Genomic DNA, 23743 nt, shown 5'->3' with positions numbered 1-23743 from the left:
ATCGTAAATTAAGTTGTTCTGTATTAATCACTAGAGAAACCACCAAGAAAACAATCGAAGATAGTTAAATGGTAAACTAAAATTTGTTTAACAAAAAAGGAAGGCAGCAAAATTGGAACAGAGGAACAAGAGTCACATTGTTATTATTAAGTGCCATTGAGTCAGCTCTGACTCATAGCAACCCTGGATAGGGTTTCTGAGAAGAGGTAAGGCTGATGAGTTTGAACTGATTGCAGTTGAAACTGACTTTGCTTATCTTACAGCGCCACACCAGGACTCATGAGACATATAGAAAACACAGAAAGCTTGAATTTATGCGCTCTGGGAAAGAAACCAGAGGCTGAATCAGTATCACTGACTGAAAAGAACCATTGAAAATAGATCTTTTTCATCAAACGCAGCTTTTCTGTCTTTCTAAAACTATACATTAGTGTAAAAATTAAAGAATGATGTGGCAGTGGGTGAAACTGGGGCACTTTTGCCTTGAAATCTGGCTGTCCTCTTCCCTGTCAAAAGGTCCCAAGAGGAAGCGAGCTTGTGAGACCAAACTTCCTTCATCACAACCAATCTGACCATGACTGACACCATCCCAAACAAGGTCATTGGGGATTTTTTTTTTTTTTAGTAGTGACTTTTGGTCATTATCTGATGATACCACCAGTTACCAAAAATCTCCAAATCCTGGAATTTTCAGGGAATGGCTCTTCTGAAGAGTCTTATGCACCCTAAAAATGATCAGGTGGTCTCCTGGGACATACATGTACTGCCTCCTCCTTCAATTCTACCCAATCAGTTAGGAAACAAAACAACTGGATTTGTAGGGACAGAGCCAGAGGTCTCGTCTCCACTTACGTTAACTGCTTTGTATTTTTTCCTACAGGCCCACAATGCTGAAAACATTTATTATACTGACTTCATTTCCCACTTGCAGAATATCATGTATCCAGGTAAGGGAAACCAGCTTGGCTGAAGAAGGGAAGAAGGGCGAGCAGGAGGAATGGAAAAAAAGGGGTACGGGGAGGGGAAAGGTGAAGCTGGGAAGAAAAATGGCAGATAAACCCTGTCAGGGGAGCACATCTATTCCTGCACAAGGTCTCTCGTTCATAAACTCTACCTATGCTGTTGTTAAGTATTGTGGAGTCGGTTCCAACTCATAGTGACCCTGCACAGGGTTTCCGAGGCTATAAATCTTTATGGGAGCAGAAAGCCTCATTCTTCTGCGGAACAGCTGGTAGTTTCAAATTGCCGATCTTGAGGTTAGCAGCCCAATTCATAACCACTATGCTACTGTGTTGTTCTTGTTGTTGTTGTTATGTGCCGTGGAGTCGGTTCCGACTCATAGCGACCCTGCACAGGGTTTCCGAGGCTGTAAATCTTTACGGGAGCATAACGCCTCATCTTTCTCCCGCGGAACCTCTGGTAGTTTCGAACTGCTGACCTTACAGTTCACAGCCCGATTCGTAACCACTACGCTACCAGAGCTCCTTGTTGTTAGGTGCCATCAAATCAGTACCGACTCATAGCGACCCTATGCACAACAGAACGAAACACTGCCAGGTCCTGGGCCAACCTCACAATTGTTGCCACGCTTGAGCCCATTGATGCTGCCACTTTGCCAATCCATTTTGCTGGGGGTCTTCCTTTTTTTCTCTGACCCTCCACCTTACCAAACATGATATCCTTCTCCAGCAACTGGTCCCTCCTGACAATATGTCCAAAGTATGAGAGATGAAGTTTGGCCTCCAAGGATCACTATGGCTGCACTTTTTCCAACACAGATCTATCTGTTGGTTCTTTTGGCAGCCCATGGCACTTAATATTCTCCTTGCTACTATTGTTGTTGTTGAGGTGCCATCGAGTCGGTTCCGTCCCATAGTGACCCTGAATAGGGTTTCCGAGGAGCAGCTGGTGAGTTTGAACTGCCGACCTAATCGAAACTTCTGAATTCATGGTGACCCCATGCTTGTTAGAGTTGAATTGTGCTCTCCATAGTCTTTTAAATGGTTGTTTTTTTAAGAAGTAGATCACGGGAACTTTACGTCCAAGCTACCTCTGGGGAGACGGAACTCTTCAACTTTTCAGTTAACAGTTGACCCTGTTAACCACTTGCACCACCCAGGAACTCCACTAACTAACGGTTTCCTCAGTTAGGTGATTCTTACCTATGGCCACAGATGGAAATGTTTACTTTATTTTAGAGTCAACCCTGGTCACTAAAGAAAGATGTCCTCCTCAGCTTCAAACCAAGAAGAATCTCAAAAACGAAGCCCCTTATCATCCCACCTGGGACTACAAACACTCAGGATCATCTTCCTTCCCTCTGTCCCCAGAAGCCAGATTTCCTGTCAGCGCTGCCACCTATACCTAACACAGCCCTGACCTTGTAATCACCAGTCTTCACTTCATAGCTTCCCAGCTTTCTGATTTCAGTCTTCCTTGTTCCCACTCCCACTCCCAAGAATTCTTGTGACCTGGGTTCTCCCACTTGAGGGTCTTCATGTTCTCCCTAAGAGTCACTCCCTCCTGGCCTTCATCTCTCCTCATTTATCTTTGAATCCAGGGACCATCGTAAGAGCCACCCCCACACAAATACCTCAAGAGCCTTACCTTTCCAACTCACAAACTCACTTGGTAGAGCTCCAAATCAACTCTTGTCTACTCAGAACCTGGAGTTCAAATAGCTGAATGTTGCTAGACAGAATGCACAAATGTGACTGATGTTATTTTATGGGGTTGCCATGACTCCGCCTCAATTGAAACCTATAAACAAGGGAATGAATAGATATTAGTACTGCCTGGAGATGCTACCATATTAACATTGGGCATTTGCTTTCCTTCTCTAAAATTATGATTCACAATTTCCCATCTGTCTTGAAGCCCTGTCCCCTAGCCCCAGCTCCTACCTCATTGCTAATGAATGGCCTTGTCTCCTACTCTATTGGAAAGCAAACTCAGAAACTCATTTATCTTTTTCCTAACCTCCACACTTTGGGAACAAATCCCATGTTTCCTCCTCTGTTACAATGGATGAACAATCCCTGCTCCTTCTACATGAGCACTGACTTGGCTCTTCTCGTATTCTCCAGGTCTTTTCTCCTGCTCTTATTTCTAATCTCTCCTATATCTTTTGCTTACTCATGATACTATGCAGACTTCAGAGTCTTGGTTAAAGAAACCTATATGTGCACATATAAAAAACTACACCTTCATAAGGGAACACTGGTAGCACTGTAGGATAAGCATGGGACTGCTGCCCACAAGGTCATTGGTTCAAACCCACCAGCTGCTCCGTGCGAGAAAGATGAGGTTTTCTGCTCCAGTAAAGACTTACAGTCACAGAAACTCTGTATTATGAATCAGAGCCAACTCTCCGGTACCTAATAACAGTATCTTCTTTGCTATCAAAAAGCACAAAAGCGCTCAAGGAAGGTGAAGCAAAATCCAACTCAACCCCATGCTGCCTTGATAGTCTTTTGCTGAGTTCAGGGCTAGGCACCATTGGTATGAACAAAACAATTACTTTCTAGATGTAATGATGACTGTGGTTGCTGCAGAGGTTCTAGATACCCTGCAGAACGTTTCCTCCCTACTACCTATACCTCACTGGTAGCCAAACTTGGTCCCCAGTGGACATGGCAGGAGGAACTCAGAACCAGGCATCTGGTCTCTGCCTTGGATATGACTCTGCTGAACTCTAATCACCCACTTCTAATCACCTCAAATTGAGAATTTCTGACACCCACCCACAAGCAGATTCGAGCAGATTAAATCAAGGAACCATAATCCATTTATTTTATTAACATAAAGTATACCTTTTATCTAACAATGATGATGATAACAATTATGTTTATGAACGTTTCCTTGCGTTTTATGCCAGTCACTTAATGAATATTATTTCTCTGTGCCCTCACAACAGTCCTCTTTATTCCCCCATTTTACAAACTAGGAAACCTTAAAGGAGATGAGCCAAACCAAGACTACTCAGCAAGGGGATGAAACTGAGCAGGTCTATTCTCAAAGTCCCTGTTCTTCAACCCTTATTATTGGTAGCTGCAAACTGGGGAAATGCTTCCCAATGATATGTCTCTACATTGTTCATTTAAGTCAGGATATTCATATGTGGTGACCTCTGAGCTTCATCTTTACAGCAGCAGTGACCTCCAACATTCACTTGTCTTCCTGTTTCCTTGGTCAGGACAAAGCACCACGCTGACTGGCCTTGACATTAGGGACATGCTACCCAGGAACCTCCACGACTACTACACCTACTTGGGCTCTCTCACCACGCCTCCCTGTTCTGAGAACGTCCGGTGGTTTCTGCTGGCTGAGACCTTCAAACTCTCCATGGAGCAGGTAATGCATGGCATTGCTTGATCAAAGTCTCCTCTTTGGACCACCTGGTTAGTAAGAGAACTTCCTGAAATCTCATTTAGATACCAACACCTCTAGTATTTGCCATCCAGAGGGGGACACTTGAGCCTTACCTATATTGCTGTGGGGTAGTGCTCTGTAAAGATGAGGAAACGGAGGCATTGTGGAATCCAAGAAACTTCAGAGTTGATTCCAGCCTCAGAACTAGAATGTGATCTAAGGCTTAGGAAAAGAGTTGCGTAGTCAAGGCATGCATTTATTGAGTGCTGCTGTTGCCAGGCACCATTTTAGACCCTTGATACATAAAAATCCCTGTTCTCATGGCATTTACATTCTAGTTTCTTTAATGGTTTTATTCAAGAAGGATAGCATCACATTTAGCTCTTTACCATGAAGTCCTTTGAGAAGAACAGTTGTCTCAGTCATCTTTAGTGCCTGAGCACAGAGCACGTAATAAATGTTGGCTGACTTGAAGAAAGGGACAAATGTTACTGAACTTGCAAAGCAAAGGTGACATTCCTTCTGGGTGATGTTCTTCAGAAACTAATATTCGTTTCTTTTTTTTTTTATGTTTTATTGTGAATTATGTGATAGTTTACATGGGAAAACATTAACTTTACATTCATCCTATCGTATATTGTTTCAGTGCCATGGTTACAATCCCCTCCATGCACTATCAACCAACCAAAGGGTATACCCTGCAAGCCTGCCCTCTGGTCGTCAGCACACAGCCCCTCTCCCTCTCTGGGTCTAGAGTCCCAAGCTGCTCCATCTCTCCACGTCATCATCTCTGCCTCCATCTCTGGCGTCACTGCTTCTCTGGGTAGGGTCCCACATTCCGCTCTTCTCCCTTGGTGGTCCCAGGGACCTCTGCTCCTGGACTGCAAAGTCAACTACTTCCTTCCTTTTGCTACAAAATGTCTACCTCTACATTTCCAACCCTCACAATCAGTCCTGATAGTAATTATTCACTATCCTGCCACATGAGTGCCATCCCCATCTCCTTTTATCAGCCCTACCTAGACAGATTGGATACTACTCAGTGGAGATTCTACCTTCCTCTGTGCCCTCTGGATCTAGGCTCCCTCTTGAAAGCTTGTAAGCTAGTCATTTCTTGCCTTTGTAGCCCCCTCATTTTGGGTAGCGAATGTCCAAGTTACCCATCCCTGTCTACTTGTGTATCGAGGGGGTGGAAATGATCCTCACTGTAAAGATTTGTCCCTCTTTTGAGCTACTGCATCCATAGGTGTAGGTCAAGTTCATCAAATTGTATCAGATTATTCTTTTTTTCCTATTCTTCCTTCTTCTAGTTGAGTTCTGATCATCCAGCCATTGATGCCAGGTCAAGTGGATATTATCTGCAAGTGTGGGTGTTCTTATCTGCAAGTGTGGGTGTTCTTATCTGCAAGTGTGGGTGTTTGTGTTCATCTCCCCTCACTTCTTATCAGCTGTATGCTTCACTCTCCACTCTAGTCCTTTGTGGCTATGTCACTGACTCTGGGCCCAGGAGTTCCCAGGTCTTGCCACACTGCTGGCCAACCAGGTCTCTACCTGGGTTCACAGGAGTCTATTGAACGTGGTAGGGCTTAGCTTCCTGCTTCATTGCTGTTTTTCCTTCATTTCCCCTTATCAGTGACCAACATGGTCACAAGTCAGAGTGCATGTCTGCTTAATATTTGTTTATTTTTCCTAAAGTTTTCATTTTTTTACTCCAGAAAGCTGTAGAAAAGACTCTATCTGCAAGAATACCCACACACAAAGATGCTGTGAATTAGAGGGGTTGAAATTGTATCTAGACTACCTTTTCCTATAGACACCACATTTGATTGCAAGAAACACCATATGCTTTCTACTCTCACTTGGCATTTACCTTGAAAGCAGGAAATTGTTTTAATGCAAAAAACACAAAACCTCAAAAAAAAACAAAACAAAACACAAAACCTCTTATATTAGTCCCCCCACACTCACATACACATACGCAGAGCAAAATGGGCTGAGTACTTACTGAGGTACCAGGTATCATCTCATTTAACTCTAATAGAAAATTCTAGAAGAGTGGATTTACTTTTTAATTTTGGAAAGATAAAATAACAATGATTGAAAACAAATATTTATCAAAGATCTAACAAATGTCAACACACAGAGAGCAAGGATGGCAACAGCAACATGAAATAAAGGCAAGACTATTAAATAAGACAAAGAAGTATTTTATTTTCTACCAAGAAGTTAAAACCATCATGCATATCTACCATACCAAGTAATTAGTCAAATCAGGAAACACTAAAAATAATTAAAAATAGAGATGACTTGAATAACACAATTAACAAGCTTGATTTAATAGACACATCTAGGATTGTTTTCATGACCAAAGGAGCATATCCAGTCTTTATAATATCCATGCACTGGGTAAAAAAATTAGCCAACTATTTTTCTACCAGAAAATTACGATAAATTCCCCAAACATAGAAATCCTATCATTATAATACAAAATAACTGGAAATCAACAACTAAAATATAATAATAACAATAATAATCTATCTGGAAATTCAAAAATATTTTCCTAAATAGCTCTTAGATGCAAAGGAAATTCAGAGTTGAAATTTAAAGTAATATAGAGTTCTGTGTTAGTATGGCAGACTAGGTTCTCAAGTACATGTTATTCCAGTTCTAAAAACATGCAAAAAACTAGATGTGTTACACAGATATTTAAAAAAATATCAGTAAACTCAAATTAATTAAGAATATTTGCTATAGGATGAGCACTAGACTGCAAAATCGGTTTGAACTGCAAGGCTGGCGGTTCAAATTCACCAGCCATTCCTGGGAAAGTGGGAAATCACAAAAATAAGATGAGCACTAAAATGGGTTCTCATTGAGGATATTTGCTTAACCTGGTGAAATTGTGGCTTCATTTTGATGGATTTGAAAGTCATAGAATACTGGAATCAAAGCCCAAAGACAGGGCAGATTAGGACAGAAGTATTATTTAAAAAAAATATTAACTAACAATTTCCCAGAAGACTTGAAAGACAACAAGCCATGCATGCAGGAAGCCAATGGGTAAAAGTAAATAAAAAGAAACCCACAACTAAATACTGTACAGTGAAATCATGAAACATCAAAGATAATGAGGAAAATTTAAAATCAACCAAAGAGAAATGACACATTCTTACAGAAGAAGTATAATTAGACTGAGAGTTGACTTGATACAGCAGCAATGAAATTCAGAAGACAATGGAATCATATTTTCAAAGTGCTGAGAGAAATTAATAACTAGCCCAGAATTGAATAGGCTAGAAAAATATCTGTCAAGAACTTAGAAAAAATATAGACATTTTCAGAACAACAACAATTGACGTTTACTACTTTATATATTTCTATTATTTATTTAAGAGATTATTTACAAATACTTAGGAGAAAAAACAATAGGATGAGCTTTGGAAATAATACCTTTAGGCATTTTCAATCTATCATCTGTCTGTCAGTTTGTTGTACTGTGCTCGCTTGAGTATTACTGTGATCCTGGAAGCTATGCCACTGGTATTTTGAATACCAGCAAGGTGACTCATGGTAGACAGATTTCACCTGAGCTTCCAGACTAAGAGAGACTCATATGAAGGAGGGGCAGACTACTTCCAAATATTTAGCCACTGAAAACTTTATGAATAGAAGTGAAACGCTGTCAGATATCACCTGAATATTGAGTATTGAAACATGATGAATAATACCAGAATATTGTTAGATATAGTGCCAGAAGATTAGCATCTCAGGATGGAAGACATTCAAAATATGACTGGGGAAGAGCTGCCTCCTCAAAATAGAGTTGAACATGTAATGCAAATGGAGTAAAGCTTTTGGAACATTCAGTGACTGATGGGGCACAACTCAAAAGAAGTAGAAATAGCTGCAAATATCCATTAATAACTGAAATATGGAATGTACAAAGTAAGATTCTAGGAAAATTGGAAGTTGTCAAAAATGAAATGGAACACTAAACTATTGATAGTCTAAGCATTAGAGAGCTGAAATGAACTGGTATTGGCCCTTTTGAATCTAACAATCATATGATTTACTATGCTGGAACCGACAAATTGAAGAGGAATGGCGTCACATTTATCATCACAAAGAACACATCAAGATCGATCTTGAAGTATAATGCTGTCCGTGACAGGATAATATCTATAGCCTACAGGGTAGACCAGTTAATACCACTATTATTCAAATTTACACACCAACTACTAAAGCCAGTGATGATGAAATTTAAAAATTCTACCAACTTCAGTCTGAAATTGATCAAACATGCAATCAAGATGTATTATGATTATTGGTGATTGGAATGCAAAGGTTGGAAACGAAGAGGAAGCATCAGTAGTTGGAAAATATGTCTTTGGTGATAGAAATGATGCTGGAGATCACATGAAAGAATTTTACAAGACCAATGACTTCTTCATTGCAAATACATTTTTTCAACAACATAAAAGACGATTATACACATGGACCTCACCAGATGGAATACACAGAAATCAAATTGACCATATCTAGGGAAAGAGACAAGGAGCCCTGGTAGTGTAGTGGTTACGAATCGGGCTGCTAACCTCAGGGTCAGCAGTTCAAAACTACCAGCTGTTCCACGGGAGAAAGATGAGGCTTTCTGCTCCCATAAAGATTTACAGCATTGGAAACCCTGTACAGGGTCACTATGAGTCGGAACTGACTCCACGGCACATAATAACAACAACAGCAACATGGAAAGAGATGGTGGAAAACCTCCATATGATCAGCCAAAAAAGGCCAGGAGAAGACTGTGAAACTATCAATTGCTCATATGCAAGTTCAGGCTCAAGCTGAAGAAAATTTAAACAAATCTGTGAGAACCAAAATATGACCTTGAACATATCTCACCAGAGTAAGAGATCATCTCAAGAACAGATTTGATACATTAGATACTAATGATCGAAGACCAGAAGAGTTGTGGGATGACAATAAGAACACCATACAGGAAGAAAGCAAAAGGTCATTAAGAGGATAAGAAAGAAAGAAAAGACCAAAATGGATGCCAGAAGAGACTTTGGAACTTGCTTTCCAGTGTAAAGATGCTAAATCAAAATACTAAATCAAATGAAGAAATGAGGTAAAAGAGCAGCTCAAGAAAATTAAGTCAAATATTATAATAAAATGTACAAAGATATGGAGTTAGAAAAGCAAAAGTGAAGAACACACTCAGCATTTCTCAAGTTGAAAGAACTGATATAAAAACTCAAGCCTCGACTTGAAATACTGAAGGATTCTTTGGGCAAAATATTGAATGATGCAAAAAGCATCAAATGAAGATGGGAGGAATATACAGAGTCACTATCAAAATGAAATGGTCGGTACTCACCTATTTGAAGAGGCAGCATATGTTCAAGAGCCAATGGTAATGAGGGAAGAAGTCCAAGATGCACTGCAGGCTTTAGCAAAGAACAAGATTTTGGGAACTGATGGAATACAAATAGATATCTTTCAACAAATTGATGCAGCTCTGGAGGCACTCATTCAACTATGACAAGAAATTTGGAAGACAGCTACCTGGACAACTGATTGGAAGAAATCCATATTTGTGCTTTTTCCAAAGAGAGGTGATTCAATGGAATGTGGAAATCACCAGACAATATCATTAATATCACATGCAAGTAAGATTTTGCTCAAGATAATTCTAAAACAGCTGCAACATTACATTGACAGGGGACTGCCAGAGGTTCCAGCAGATTCAGATGAGGAGGTGGAATGAGGGATATCACTGCTGACGTTGTTGTCGTCAGGTGCCATCGAGTCAGAACTGACTCATAGCGACCCCATGCACAGCAGAATGAAACAATGTCCAATCCTGGGCCAACCTCACTACCGCTGTCACACTTGACACCATCAGTGATGCCACCTGGCTGATCCATCTCATTGGGGGTCTTCCTCTTTTTCTCTGACCCTCCATTTTATCCAGCATGACATCCTTCTCCAGTGACTGTTCTCTCCTGACAATATGTATGAGAGACGAAGTATGAGAGACGAAGCTTAGCCATCCTGACCTCCAAGGAGCACTCTGGCTGCACTTCTTCCAAAATAGATCTGTAGGTTTTTTTGGCAGTCCATGGCACTTTCAGTATTATTCTCCTCCAACACCACAACTCAAAGGCATCAATTCTTCTACGATCTTTCTTATTCACTGTCCAGCTTTCACATCCATATGAGGTTATTGAAAATACCATGGCTTGGGTCAGACGCACCTTAGTCCTTAAGCTGACATCTCTGCTCTTCAACACTTTGAAAAGTTCCTGTGCAGCAGATTTGCCCAATGCAATACGTCATCTGATCTCTTGACTGCTGCTTCCATGAATGTTGACAGTTGATCCAAGAAAAATGAAGTCCTTGACAACTTGAATCTTTTCGCCGTTGATAAGAATGTTGTTTATTAGTCCAGTGGTGAGGATTTTTGCTTTCCTGACATTGAGATGCAACCCATACCAAAGGCTGTGTTCTTTGATCTTCATCAGTAAATGTTTCAAGTCCTCTTCACTTTCAGCAATCAAGGTTGTATCATCTGCATATCACAGGTTGTTAATGAGTCTTCCTCCAATCCTGATGCCACGTTTTTCTTCATAAAACCCAGCTTCTCAGATTATTTGCTCAGCATACAGGTTGAATAGAACTAGAACTGCTGACATTAGATAGGCTGAAAGTAGAAAATAACAGAAAGATGTTTACCTGTACTATTGACTGTGTGGATCATGACAAGCTGTGGACCACATTGTGGCAAATGAGTATTCAGGAACATTTAATTGTGCTCCTGAGGAACTTGTACATAGACCAAAAAAACAGTCATTCAAACAGAACAAAGGGACACTGAATGGTTTAAAATCAGGAAAGATGTACAGATGATAATACCTTGCTTGCTAAAAAAGAAGAGGACTTAAAACACTTACTGATGAAGATCAAAGATCACAGCCTTCAGTATGGTTTGCGCCTCAAGGTAAAGAAAATAAAAACCCTCACAACTGGGCCAATAAATAACATCATTATCAATGGAGAAAAGATTGATGTTATCAAAGACTTCATTTTAATTGGATCCACCATCAACTGTCATGGAAGCAGCAGTCAAGAAATCAAATGACGTATTGCATTGGGCAAATCTGCTGTACGAGACCTCTTTAAAGTGTTCAAGAGCAAAGATATCAGTTTGAGGACTAATGTGCATCTGACCCAAGCCAAGGTATTTTCAATAACCTCATATGTATGTGAAAGTTGTACAGTGAGTAAAGAAGGCTGTAGAAGAATTGATGCATTTCAGTTTTGGTGTTATAGAAGAATATTAAATGTTTCCTGGACTGATAGAAGAACAAATAAATCTGTGTAGGGAGAAGCACAACCAGAATGCTCCTTGGAAGTCAGGATGCAGAGACTTCATCTCTCATACTTCAGACATATTGTCAAGAGAGACCAATCCCTGGAGAAGGATATCATGCTAGACAAAGTGGAAGGTCAGCAAAATAGAAGAAGACCTCTCCCTCCCAGTGAGATGGTGTGGCACAATGGCAACAACAATGGGCTCCAGCTTAGCAAAGATTGTGAGAAGGGTGCAGGACCGGGCAGTATCAGAGTTGACTCACCTAACAGCTCACATAATTGACAACACCTAACAACAGCAACAACAAGGCATTGTCAATATCCTCATATGCATGTGAAAGTTGGACAATGAATAATGAAGACTGCCAAAAAACGGATGCATTTGAATGATTGTATTGGAGAAGACTATTAAAAGTACCATGAACTGGCAGAACAACAAACTAATCTGTGTTGGAAGAAGTAAAGTCAGAATGCTCTCAGAAGCCAAGATGGTGAGAATTCATCTTGCAGACCTTGGCCATATTATCAGGAGGGACAAGTTCCTGGAGGACATCATGCTTGGTAAAGTGTAGGGTCAGCGAAACAGAGAAACACCCTCAAAGAGATGGATTGACACAGCAGCAGTGGCAATGGACTCAAGGGTAACGATCGTGAGGATGGCGCAGGACCGGGCAGTGTTTTGCTCTGTTGTGCATATGGTTGCAATAAGTTGAAGTCAACTCGATGGCACCAAGCAGCAAGAACAACAGGCTTGAAATCTTCTCACAACGGGTTTATCGGGGTTTGTGAATTCTTAAACTGCACAGTGCTTCTTTCCCTCTACAATTTATTTATTTTTTGTCTGCAGATTTGGACTTTAGAGAACCGCTTGTTTAATCACCAGAATGAGACGCTCCGCAATGATTACCGCATGATCCAACCCTTGAACCGTAGGGTGGTGGAAGCTAACTTCAAGTCTCATCCTTCTAGTGATTGTAAGTGAGAGCAAGTTTTATTCCTCTTTTTTTTTTTTTTTTTGCAATTTGTTGGTTTTGTGCTTTCCTCCCTTCTCTGGGTGGATTTGTTTCTTCTGGCAATAGTAAGGAAAGGAACGCCATTGGAGCAGCAGGAGACTCAGATAGATCAACTTGCACAGGGCTTGGGGCCAAGGGGGGTGACTTATTTTTCCAGTTCAGGCAGGGAGACCAGTGAAAAGGACAAAGAAAACAGTTAGGAATAGATAGACAACTCCATGATTTATTATCTACCTGGTCTTGGCCCGAGACAGTTAGAGAAGCAACATGTCAGCAGCATTCAGAAGTTGTCATAAGTGTGTATACGCAAGGTAACCTTGTTAAACTCAATGCAAATTAGCTCTCTCATAGCTTTACCTTGGTTTGTATCACAAACAGATATCCACCATAGATACTAGGCTACTGGAATTAGGCAAGAGAAGATCAGCCTGTACTCCATTGGGTCAGTTTTGAGCTGTGTTCTTGGCTCCCCTCATTTTTGTGGTTGTATGGAAGCAAATATTCAGCAGTCTTTCCATCCTTATTTTGTCTGCTTTTCCGTAGAGTTGTGGTGAATTGGACACATTCCCTAAATTCATTCATCGTCTTTAAAATATATCTCTATTAGCAATTTCTCATATGTTTACATCTTTTAATAAAATAGAATCCATTTTCACTGGACTGCATGGTCAGTTTGAACCACAAGGGCACTAGCCACTCCTTGGAAATGCTATACGGGTTGCTATGAGTCGGAACCGACTCAACGGCCCTTAACAACAACAATTTCAATCACTATTGTCCACTTACTATTACCCCAGGTTTAGATGTATCCTTCAAAACTGAAATGTACTTCAGCAAAAAGTCCAATTATGATTTTCTCCCCATCTCTTCATTCTGGTTCATTTATTGTTTTCCCTTATTTAAATTTGTTCTACTAATACAGTATTGATAAAGAAAAAAATCACGACGGATTAGTTATCGTTTTTCCATACTATGTTATATAAAAATGAGCTCTGGTAGCGTAGTGGTTACGAATCGGGCTGTTAACCTCATGGTCAACAGTTTGAAACTACCAGGCGTTCTGTGGGAGAAAGATGAGGCTTTCTGCTTCTAAAGATTTACAGCCTGGGAAACCCTATACAAGATTGCTATGAGTCACAGTGGACTCCAGGGCAGGCACATACTCACCACCACCACCACGTTATATAAAATATTAATAACAGTAATCCCTTTTTCTAAAGGGTCATGCTGTCTTAGATAGGTCCAAGTGCTAGAAGCCAAAGAAAATCTATCCCTATTGGTCTGTGCTCTTGTTTTTACTTTTCATATGTTCACCTGCTTTCTTTTGTTTCTTTCTTTTAACTTTTTTTATTGTGAATTGAGTGAAGGTTTACAATGTAGATCATCAGTTTTACAGTCAACAAATGGTGTACTTCATTTTATTTCAATGACTGCTAGCCACTCAATGTAACAACACCCCCTTCCTTCCTGTGATTCTTGTTTCCCTTCCTCTTTCTTTCCCAACCCTTTTGATCTTGAATGGTTGACCATTCCACGGTGTGCATAGCTCACTAGTGTTGTTGTTCCCCTATATACCTATCTACTGCTTGGCTGATAATTGACCCACGAGGTGAGTTCAGTTTCAGACCAGAAGGGTGACCAAGGGCCATTGTTTGGGGTTTCTACAATCTTTTTCTGATCAGTAAGCTTGGTCTTTTAAATAATTTTGAGTTTTGGTCTGCATTGTTCTCCCACTCTATCTGGGACCTTCTAATATAATAATCCCTTTCAGAACAGTTGGTAGTGGTAGCTGGTTAATATCGAATTCTGTTTTCAGGGTTGTGAACTAATTGTTTCCAAGCACCTTCAATTTTCATCACCTTTCTTTCTTCTGCATAGGGAGAGACCAATAGTTGTACCTTCGATGGCTGCTCATGAGCTTTTAAGATCCTAGTCACCACTCACCAAAGTAGGATGTAGAACATTATCTTTGTGGGCTATGCTATGCCAATTGACCATGGTGTCCCTTGAGACTATGGTCTTGAAGCTCCAGGCCCAGCACCTCATCCCCTCAAGCAGTTTGGTAATGTCTTGGTGTTGTTGTTGTTGTTAAGCGCTGTCGAGTCGGTTCCGACCTATAGCAACCCTGTACAGGGTTTCCGAGGCTATAAATTTTTATGGAAACAGAAAGCCTCATCCTTCTCCTGTGGAGTGTCTGGTAGTTTCGAACTGCTGACCTTAAGGTTTGCAGCCCGATTCATACCCACTACGCTACCAGAGCTCCTTTTGGTAATGTCTAAGTATTTATAATTTTGCCCCCTACTCAAACCCACTAGCCACTCCTAGGAAACCCTACATCGTGTCACTCACTATATGTTGGAACTGACTCAACGACACATAACAACAACAGTAATGCTTCACCACATTCATGGATATATTTGCATCACCTGCTTTCTTTCATTATAATTTTATACTATTTGTACAACGGGAATCAACAAACTCAAATGCCATATCTCAAATGCTCTTTCCAATAGGGGGTTACTCCAATTTACCTTCAGGAGGGAGCCCAGATATTCCAGAAACCCACCTGCTAGACAAAGTGCTCCTTGTTGCAATTTGTATGTATGTCCATTGTGGCCCTGCATCCTGAGAGTCATTCTTTAGGATGATTACTTTTACTCTCAGTAGATAGTAGGAGGATTCTTCAATGTTTTGGCTTTTTTTTTTTCTACTAATAACTATTCATTTTGGATATTCTAGACTCTGATTTCTGGCATTACATAAGAAAAATGTTTGGTGCACCCACTTCTTGGAGAGAATATTTTAAACAGAAGAACCCTAAGAGAAGACACAAAGATTAACGAACCTGAAATGTGCATGAGTACAAGAGAGGGCCTCACACTCAGGCCTCATCTGACCTGTTTCTAAGACCTGTGTGTCTGGATAATCACTCCTCCCATCACCTGTTGAACTTTTGATTCAAACAGTTGAAGATGTCATTGATAAAAAGGAAGTGAGATAGCTTGAAATGTATGAAAAGGGACTTGAGTGAGACACAACAATGGAAATGGATTGGGATGGAAATGTAACTAGTCTCCTTTAAATCACTCACTTTGTTCTCCCTAAATTGAAAACCAGCCTGATTTTTTCTTTAGCATTTAGATAATAAAATAATTTGCAAAATTTGACATTTAAAATGTTCTCTTTTATATTCCTTGTTGTTGTTGTTAAATGCCAGCAGTCGAGTTGGTTCTGACTCATAGTGACCCTGTATATTTGTGGTGCTCTGGGTTAATGCACCAGATTGCAAAGCCATTTGAACTGCAAGATCGGCAGTTCAAGCTCACCAACTGCTCCTCGGAAACACTATACAGGGTCGCTATGGGTCGGAACTGACTTGATGGCACTTTACAATAACAACTTAAAATACCCCTTTGGCCTTTCCTGAGGGATGCAAACTAGAGACTAGAGATCAAAATGGGAGGGAAAGAAATGTCTAGAACCAAGATGAAGAGATTCTCGTACTGGAAACTTTTGGTAAGTGCATTTGTGACAGTGATCATGCCCTGTGATTAAAACAAAGACAGGAGAAGAAAAAGAAAGCAGACCACCGAACAGGAAGGAGGAAGTAGAGAGAGGACACTGGTAAACCCTGTTCTGAAGAGTTTTATGGAGACGGGGCCTAAACTCCATAAAAGTAGATCTGGCTTCAAATACTCTTCCTGTTACTAACTAGTGGTGTGGGATAGATAACCTGCCTTTTAGTTTAATTAAATAAGATAATACTTAAAGATAATTGTTTGATTAAATAAGAGAAGTACACCACAGAATGACTATTCTTTTTATGGGTCTGTTGTGCATACTCTTCCTTGCTGCCCCATCATTGTCCATTCTTCAACGTCCTCCTTGTCTCTGACCGCACTGTCTCTCATTTTTCTGAGTTTCTTTATCTACTCTTATACTACCTTTATTCTTCCATGTTAATACTCATTACATCCCAAATCCTTTCACATCTGACTTCATTAAATCCTCAAGGCAGTTCCATCGTTCCCAGTTTTCAGAAAATCAAACTCAGATGCTGTGGTGGAATGAGTTTGTGTGGCTTTTTGCCTTGGTTCTTTGGAAAAGCAGTTTGAGAGGTTTTATACCTAAGCCCTAAGGGGTTACCTCTGCCCTAGCTTTCTACCTCCTGAAGATTTGTTCCTTTTGTCCAGATTGGTTGACATTTCCTGGGTAAACTGTCAGCAATTTGGCTTGATACTTTTTGTCTGGTCCTGGGCTGCAGTCTGCCTGTGATTGGTATGAACCTTGCAGGGATTGGTCAATAGACTATGCAAATGAAGCACCTATCACCTACTGAGGAAGGATTAGTAAATTCATGGCCCTGGTGGGAGGGCCATGCCTTGAAAGTGACAAGGAATTTGTATATAAAGCAACCAATCTCCCGGAGGCTTCACAGTCAGAAAAAAGCTGGACGAGAAGCAACAGGAAGAAAGAAGAGAGAAGAAGCGGAGAGAGCGAGAACGGAGGCCAAGAATTGCCTAACAGAGCTGTAGCTCGTGGGTCAATGTTGGTAACACTGAAGACAGTGAAAGGTCCAGAGGGGATCCAGCCGCAGAGGCAGCAGAAACAGGCCAGAAGGGGCCCTACAGTAGAGTTGATGGTGACAGACAGTAGGGCCTAGAGGAACTTGTCCCAGCAGGTTGAGAGGAGTCTGTCCTGAGGGCGCCAGTTAAAGGGAAGCCTATCATCAGGGGGCTGAGAGGAGGTCTACAAGGCCGAGAGGAGCTGAGAGAGCTGCTGTGCACTGAAGAAGGACGACTCCTGATCCTGATGCCAAATTATACCCTATTCTTTAATAAACCACTGTAAAAAACAACAACAACAACAACAACAACAAAAACACCTGTAAATATGTTCTGAGTTCGATGTGGCCATTGCAATGGATTCTCAAACCCAGAAGAGAATTAGAGAGTGCCGTGGGAAGGACAGCTGGTGTCAGAATTGGTTAAAGCAACCTCCACCTCATAGAAATCAGGTTTAGGCTGATGCTTATCATCTCCCTTGAGATTAAACAAGTCTGATGCTGTTACTTATACCACCACCTGATAGGCCCGACCATCAGCTTCCTGCTTCTGTCCCATCCTTGTTGAAGGGAGAGGACATCCAGTAGTACCATTTTATAGGTACAGAGAGGCCAGGTGATTTGCCCAAGATCTCCCAGGTAGCAGGTAGTAAAGTCAGGGTTTGAATCCAAGTCTTTTGTATTCACATTCTCAGTTCTTTGAACTACAAAAGTCTTCCCTCATTTATTCAGCCAGCATTCATTAGGCTCCTTTTCCAGCAGATGTTAAGTATCAGGGATACAGAGGTGAGTGAGAGGTGATTCCTAATTCATGGATTTCAGATATTTAAACAAGTAATCACCAAGCTGGGGAGAATCCCGTGTTCAAAATCTCCATGGATGAGCTGGTTCTGGGTTGGTGCTTGGTATGGGTGTTGAAGTTTGGGAAGGAGTTTGCAGGTGAACACAGTGGGAGTCGGGTGGGGACACTGTAGGCAAATAAAGTGGCATGTACTGATGTGAAGTGTTTGATATGGTCAGAGCATCAGGTTCAAGGGAATTGGCAGAGAAAGTGGGATACAGTTAGGAGGCAGTGAGGCCATCCTAGTGCCTTCTGTCTGATTTTATCCTGTGGGTGATAGGCAGCTCTTATAGGGTTTTAGCAGGTGGTTGACAGGATAAGAATTTTTCTTTAAGCCTAGCAGTTAGGTGGAACACCATGAAGTGGAACAACTTACAGGTAATCAGAATTCCAGAATAGGAAGAGACAATCAAAAGCACAGAGAAATTTGTTGAAGAGTTGTTGAAAGAAAACTTCCCTAAGATCTTGAGAGATGAGAAGATAAGCATACAAGAAGCTGAATAAATCCCAAACAGGATAGATCCCAAAAGAAAATCACCAAGACATTTCATAATCAAACTTTCCAAAAACAAAGACAAGAAAAGAATCCTGAGAGCAGCTCAAGTAGAATAAAAATTTACCTACAAAGGAGAACCGATAAGATTAAGCTCTGATTTCTCAGCAGAAACCATGCAGGCAAGAAGGCAATGGATGACAAACTTAAAAAAAAAAAAAAAGTAACCAAGAATTACATATCCAGCAAAGCTGACCCTCAAATACAATGGAGAAATTAGGATAGTTTCTGATAAACAGAAATTAAAGAAATTTGTAATGACCAGAACAACTTTATAAAATACGCTAATGGATGTTCTTTGTACTTACTGAGAACTAACATCAGACCTGAGATTAACATACATCACAACACCATCCAGAATTCAATCCAGATATAAAAGTCTTTAAAATAAAACAAACCTATAAGACTGAAAATAGGGAATCAGGGATATCAATTTATAATGAAATCAGCTACAAAACAAAAAGAGGGAATAGTGTAGATATAGAATTTCCAAATGGCAAGGAAGTCATTTAGATTTTAAGATAAAACAAACTGTTTAAAGCAGGGGAAAAAAAAGGTTAAGTTACAGGGTAACCTCAAAGAAAAAGAATACACCAGCGCATCAAAATTTTTAAAAAGAAAAGAAAATCAGAAAGATTTAGTAAGTATTAAACCACAGAAATGAAAATGAAAAGAAAATCCATAACCAAAATTAACTCAGTGCAGGAAATTATGTGGAATAAAGAACCAGAAGCACCACAAAAAGTACACATCAAAATGACAACAATCAGTTCATACCTGTCAATAATTACACTGAATGTTAAGTGGATTCAATGCACCAGTCAAGAGACAGAGAGCAGAATGGATAAGCAAACAGGAGCCTTCAATATGCTGTCTACAAGAGACTCATCAAAAAGATGGTGACACCGTAGGTGTCCATCAACAGAAGAATGGTTAAACTTTGGAATATACATATAATGGAATACTATACAATGCTGAAGAATAACAATAAATCTGTAAAACATCTCACAACATGGATGAACCTGGAAGACATTATGCTGAGTGCAATTAGTCAATCACAAAAGGACAAATATTGTATGAGACAAATGTTGCAAATGTTAAAAAAAAAAAAAGGTTTTCTTTTTTTAATGTTTTATTGTGAATTATGTGATAGTTTACGTGGGAGAACATTAATTTTACATTCTTCCTATTGTATATCGTTTCATTGCCATGCTTACAATCCCTTCCATGCATCATCAACCAACCAAAGGGTGTACCCTACAAGCCTGCCCCCCAGTCATCAGCACACAGCCCCTCTCCCTCTCTGTGTCTAAAGTCGCCAGCTGCTCCATCTCTCCACGTCATCGTCTCTGCCTCCATCTCAGGCATCATTGCTTCTCTGGGTAGGGTCCTGCATTCCGCTCTTCTCCCTTGATGGTCCCAGGGACCTCCGCTCCTAGACTTCAAAGTTAATCACTCCCCTCCTTGCTACAAAACATCTACTGTTACACTTCCAACCCTCACAATCAGTCCCGATACCAAATATTTACTATTGTATCACAAGAGACCTATCTGTATCTCCTTTCATCAGCCCTGCCCAGACAGATTGGATATTACTCAGTGGAGATTCTATCTTCCTCCATGCCTTATGGATCTAGCCTCCCTCTTGAAAGCTTGTAAGCCAGTCACTTCTTGCCTTTGTAGCCCTCCCTTTTTGGGTAGCCAATGTCCAAGTTGCCCATCCCTGTCTACTCTGTGTATGGAGGGGGTGGGAATGATCCTTGCTGTAAAGATTTGTTCCCTCTTTTGAGATACTTCATCCATAGGTGTAGGTCAAGTCCATCAAATTGTATCAGATTACTCTTTTTTTCCTCTTCTAGTTGAGCTCTGATCATCCAGTCATTGAAAAAAGGTTTTCTTGATAAAAGAAACAATCTATGATGGTTATGGAGGTGGGGTGGAAATGGGGAGGGATATTTATTTATAGGCTAGAGGGTAGACATATGGCTAACACGGGTGACAGGGCAGGCAGTATACAATAAGAAGGCGGTTAGCAAAGGAAGATGAAGGTAGCAGGAGACACAGAGAAGAATACAATAAAGTGAATAGAGGTAAATACTGTTAACTATTGGTACATGGAGGGGATTGCAACCATTGTAATGAAGCAGAGTATAAGATTTGTTGATGTAAAACTATGATCTGTTTGGTGGACCTTCACTCAATTCACAGTAAAAAGTTAAAAAATAAAATAAAATAATTCTTTCAACCAGAAATGTGTCTATGATCATTAGAAACGTGATAATAAACAATATGAAAGACTTTACAACCCTGTGAGGAAAGAGATGATATAAATCAGCAAAGAAAGTAAGTAATTATAAGCATATATCCTGTGGCCCATCCCTGAGACTTGCAAAAAAAGGCATTCATTTCAGCCTTAGTTACAGCAAAAGACTGCAAATAATGCAAATATCCATCTGTTGGGGGTTGGCTGACTAAGCCAGGGTAATTCACACAATAGAGAACTATGTAGAGAATAATCTCTAGGCTATCCTTTTTTAAAATTTTTAATGTTTTATTATGAATTATGTGATAGTTTACATGGGAAAACATTAGCTTTACATTTATCCTATTGCATATTGTTTCATTGCCATGGTTACAATTCCCTCCATGCATCATCATCCAACCAAAGGGTACCCACCGCAAGCCTGCCTCCTTGTCGACAGTACACAGCCCCTTTCCCTCTCTGGGTCTAGAGTTCCCAGCTGCTCCATCTCTCCACATCATTGTCTCTCCCTCCATCTCTGGTGTTACTGTTTCTCTGGGTAGGGTTCCTCTTCTCCCTTGATGGTCCTAGGGCCCTCTGCTCCTGGACAGCAAAGTCAACCACTCCCCTCCTTTTGCTACAAAAAATCTACCTTTACATTTCCAACCCTCACAGTCAGTTCTGATAGTAATTATTCACTATTGTACCACATGAGTGCTATCCACATCCTCTTTCATCAGCCCCGCCCAGACAGATTGGATACTACTCACTGGAGATTCTACCTTCCTCTGTGCCCTCTGGATCTAGGCTCCCTCTTGAAAGCTTGTAAACCAGTCACTTCTTGTCTATGCTATCCTTTTAAGTGAAAAGAACAAGGTGCAGAAGAGTGTATGTGTGTATATATTCTCATGTATGGCATAAGCAAGCATGGAAATTTGCATGTATGTAGGCATTTGCTTATGTTTTTGGACATAAACAAGGGAAAAAGAACCTCAAAATTAGTTAAAGTGGTTACTTAAAAGGAAAAGGCAGGGGAAAGAGAAAGAGGAAAGGGTTGGAAGATGGACTTTGCTGGATGTACTTTGTTTTGTAGTTTTGACTTTGCACCTCTGTGTTTGACATTAAATTAAAAAAAAAAAAAAAATCCCGAAACTTAAAAGCACACTAAATCAATTGTGCATTAAACAGTGGCATAACACACAGAAAGATTTATTCCAAGTTTTTGTTTTTCTTTTACACGTGGTATTTTTACTGTGCAGAGCTAGTGGAGTTAAGAGCCATACTTGTACTTTGGTTTGGTTGCGAACAAAAAGATTGGTGGTTTGAATCCACCCAGCAGTTCCATGGGAGAAAAATCTGGCAGTTTGCTTCCATAAAGATTACAACCAAGGACACCCGATGGGGCAGCACTGTTTTGTAACACATAGGGTCTCTATGAGTCGGAATTAACATGATAACAGCCAACAACAAACACCTATTGAAGTATACCCTAAGAACAAGAAAAACTGCAAAGAACTCTTACACAACACTAAGGACTCTGGTTAGGAATTATATTGGCATTGTGATTTTGAAACTATATATTTGTGTGTATGTTCTGAATAAATGAATTGGAATCCAAATAATATAAAGGAATCCTAAAAATCAATGAGAAGGGAAAATCTACCCAATAGAAAAATCACAAAAGGGGATGAATTGGCAATTTGAAGGAGAACTAGGAATGATTTTAAAAACACTTGAAAAGTCTCAACTTCATGAGTTATTAAGGCCATGAAAATGGAAACACAATGAGATGATATTTCAGATTGCCCAGATGGTGAAGCTTTCAAGTCTGACAAGTGTTGCTGAGGATGCGGAACTCTTCCTGTTTATGAGTGGGAGTGTAACTGATTCAGTGTTTCGGAAAGCACTTGATGATACCTTGTCAAGTGGAGCATGTGCATATTATATGACCCAGAAACACCACTCCTAGGAATTCATCTTAAGGAGCTTTGGTGTTATAATGGTGACGTGCTCAGCATCTCAACAGCAGAACGACCTGGTGATCTACTCCTGTAAAAAATTGTTGCTGTTACTAAGTGCTGACGAGTCAGTTCTGACTCATAGCAACCCAGTATAGGGTTTCCGAGGAAAGGCTGGTGAGCTTGAATTGCCAAACTTGTGGTCCAGCGCATTAACCCACAGCGTACACCAGGATTCCCCTGTAAACACTACAGCCTAGAAAACCCGATGGGGCAGTACCACACTGCCACATGGGGTCACTATGAATTGGCACCCACTTAATGGCACCCCAAACTACAGGTGTTTACCTTAGAGAAGCTTATTAATATATATGAAACAGGTATAAGAAGATTCATAGCAGTATGACTTGATTTAGAAAAATACAGGTAATAACATAAATGTTCATCAACAGAATAATATAAAATAAATGACTTCTTAAAGTTCATACTATGTAGTAGTAGATAATGAATAAATTAGAAACTCAACATGGTAGAAATTCACAAATATAATACTGAGCAACAAAAACAAGTAGCAGAAACTATATAGTATATTGTTTATATATATTAAAAAAATTTGTTTTTGTTGTTGTTAGGTGCCATCGAGTTGGTACCAACTCATAGCAACCCTATGCACAACAGAACAAAGCACTGCTCAGTCCTGGACCTGCCTCACAATTGTTGCCACACTTGAGCCCATTGGTGCTGCCACTTGGCCAATCCATCTCGTTGGGGGTCTTCCTCTTTTTCTCTGACCTTCCACCTTACTAAACATGATATCCTTCTCC

The 23743-nt window shown here is 40.3% G+C and overlaps 1 protein-coding gene across 1 annotated transcript in view; it reads left to right on the top strand.

Annotated features, from left to right (window-relative positions):
- CA6 (carbonic anhydrase VI) overlaps window positions 1-12730 on the top strand; it is a 25789-nt gene extending 13059 nt beyond the window's left edge. The window contains exons 5-7 of the mRNA XM_006873118.1: window positions 881-947; window positions 4196-4353; window positions 12596-12730. Of these exons, the coding sequence (XP_006873180.1) occupies window positions 881-947; window positions 4196-4353; window positions 12596-12730 (360 nt within the window). The remainder of the gene's footprint in view (window positions 1-880; window positions 948-4195; window positions 4354-12595) is intronic.
- The last annotated feature ends 11013 nt before the right edge of the window (window positions 12731-23743 follow it).

This window comes from Chrysochloris asiatica, unplaced genomic scaffold (assembly GCF_000296735.1).
Source record: "Chrysochloris asiatica unplaced genomic scaffold, ChrAsi1.0 scaffold00223, whole genome shotgun sequence".
In the NCBI taxonomy this organism is placed as follows: domain Eukaryota; kingdom Metazoa; phylum Chordata; class Mammalia; order Afrosoricida; family Chrysochloridae; genus Chrysochloris; species Chrysochloris asiatica.
This window is presented reverse-complemented; position numbering and strand designations above follow the sequence as displayed.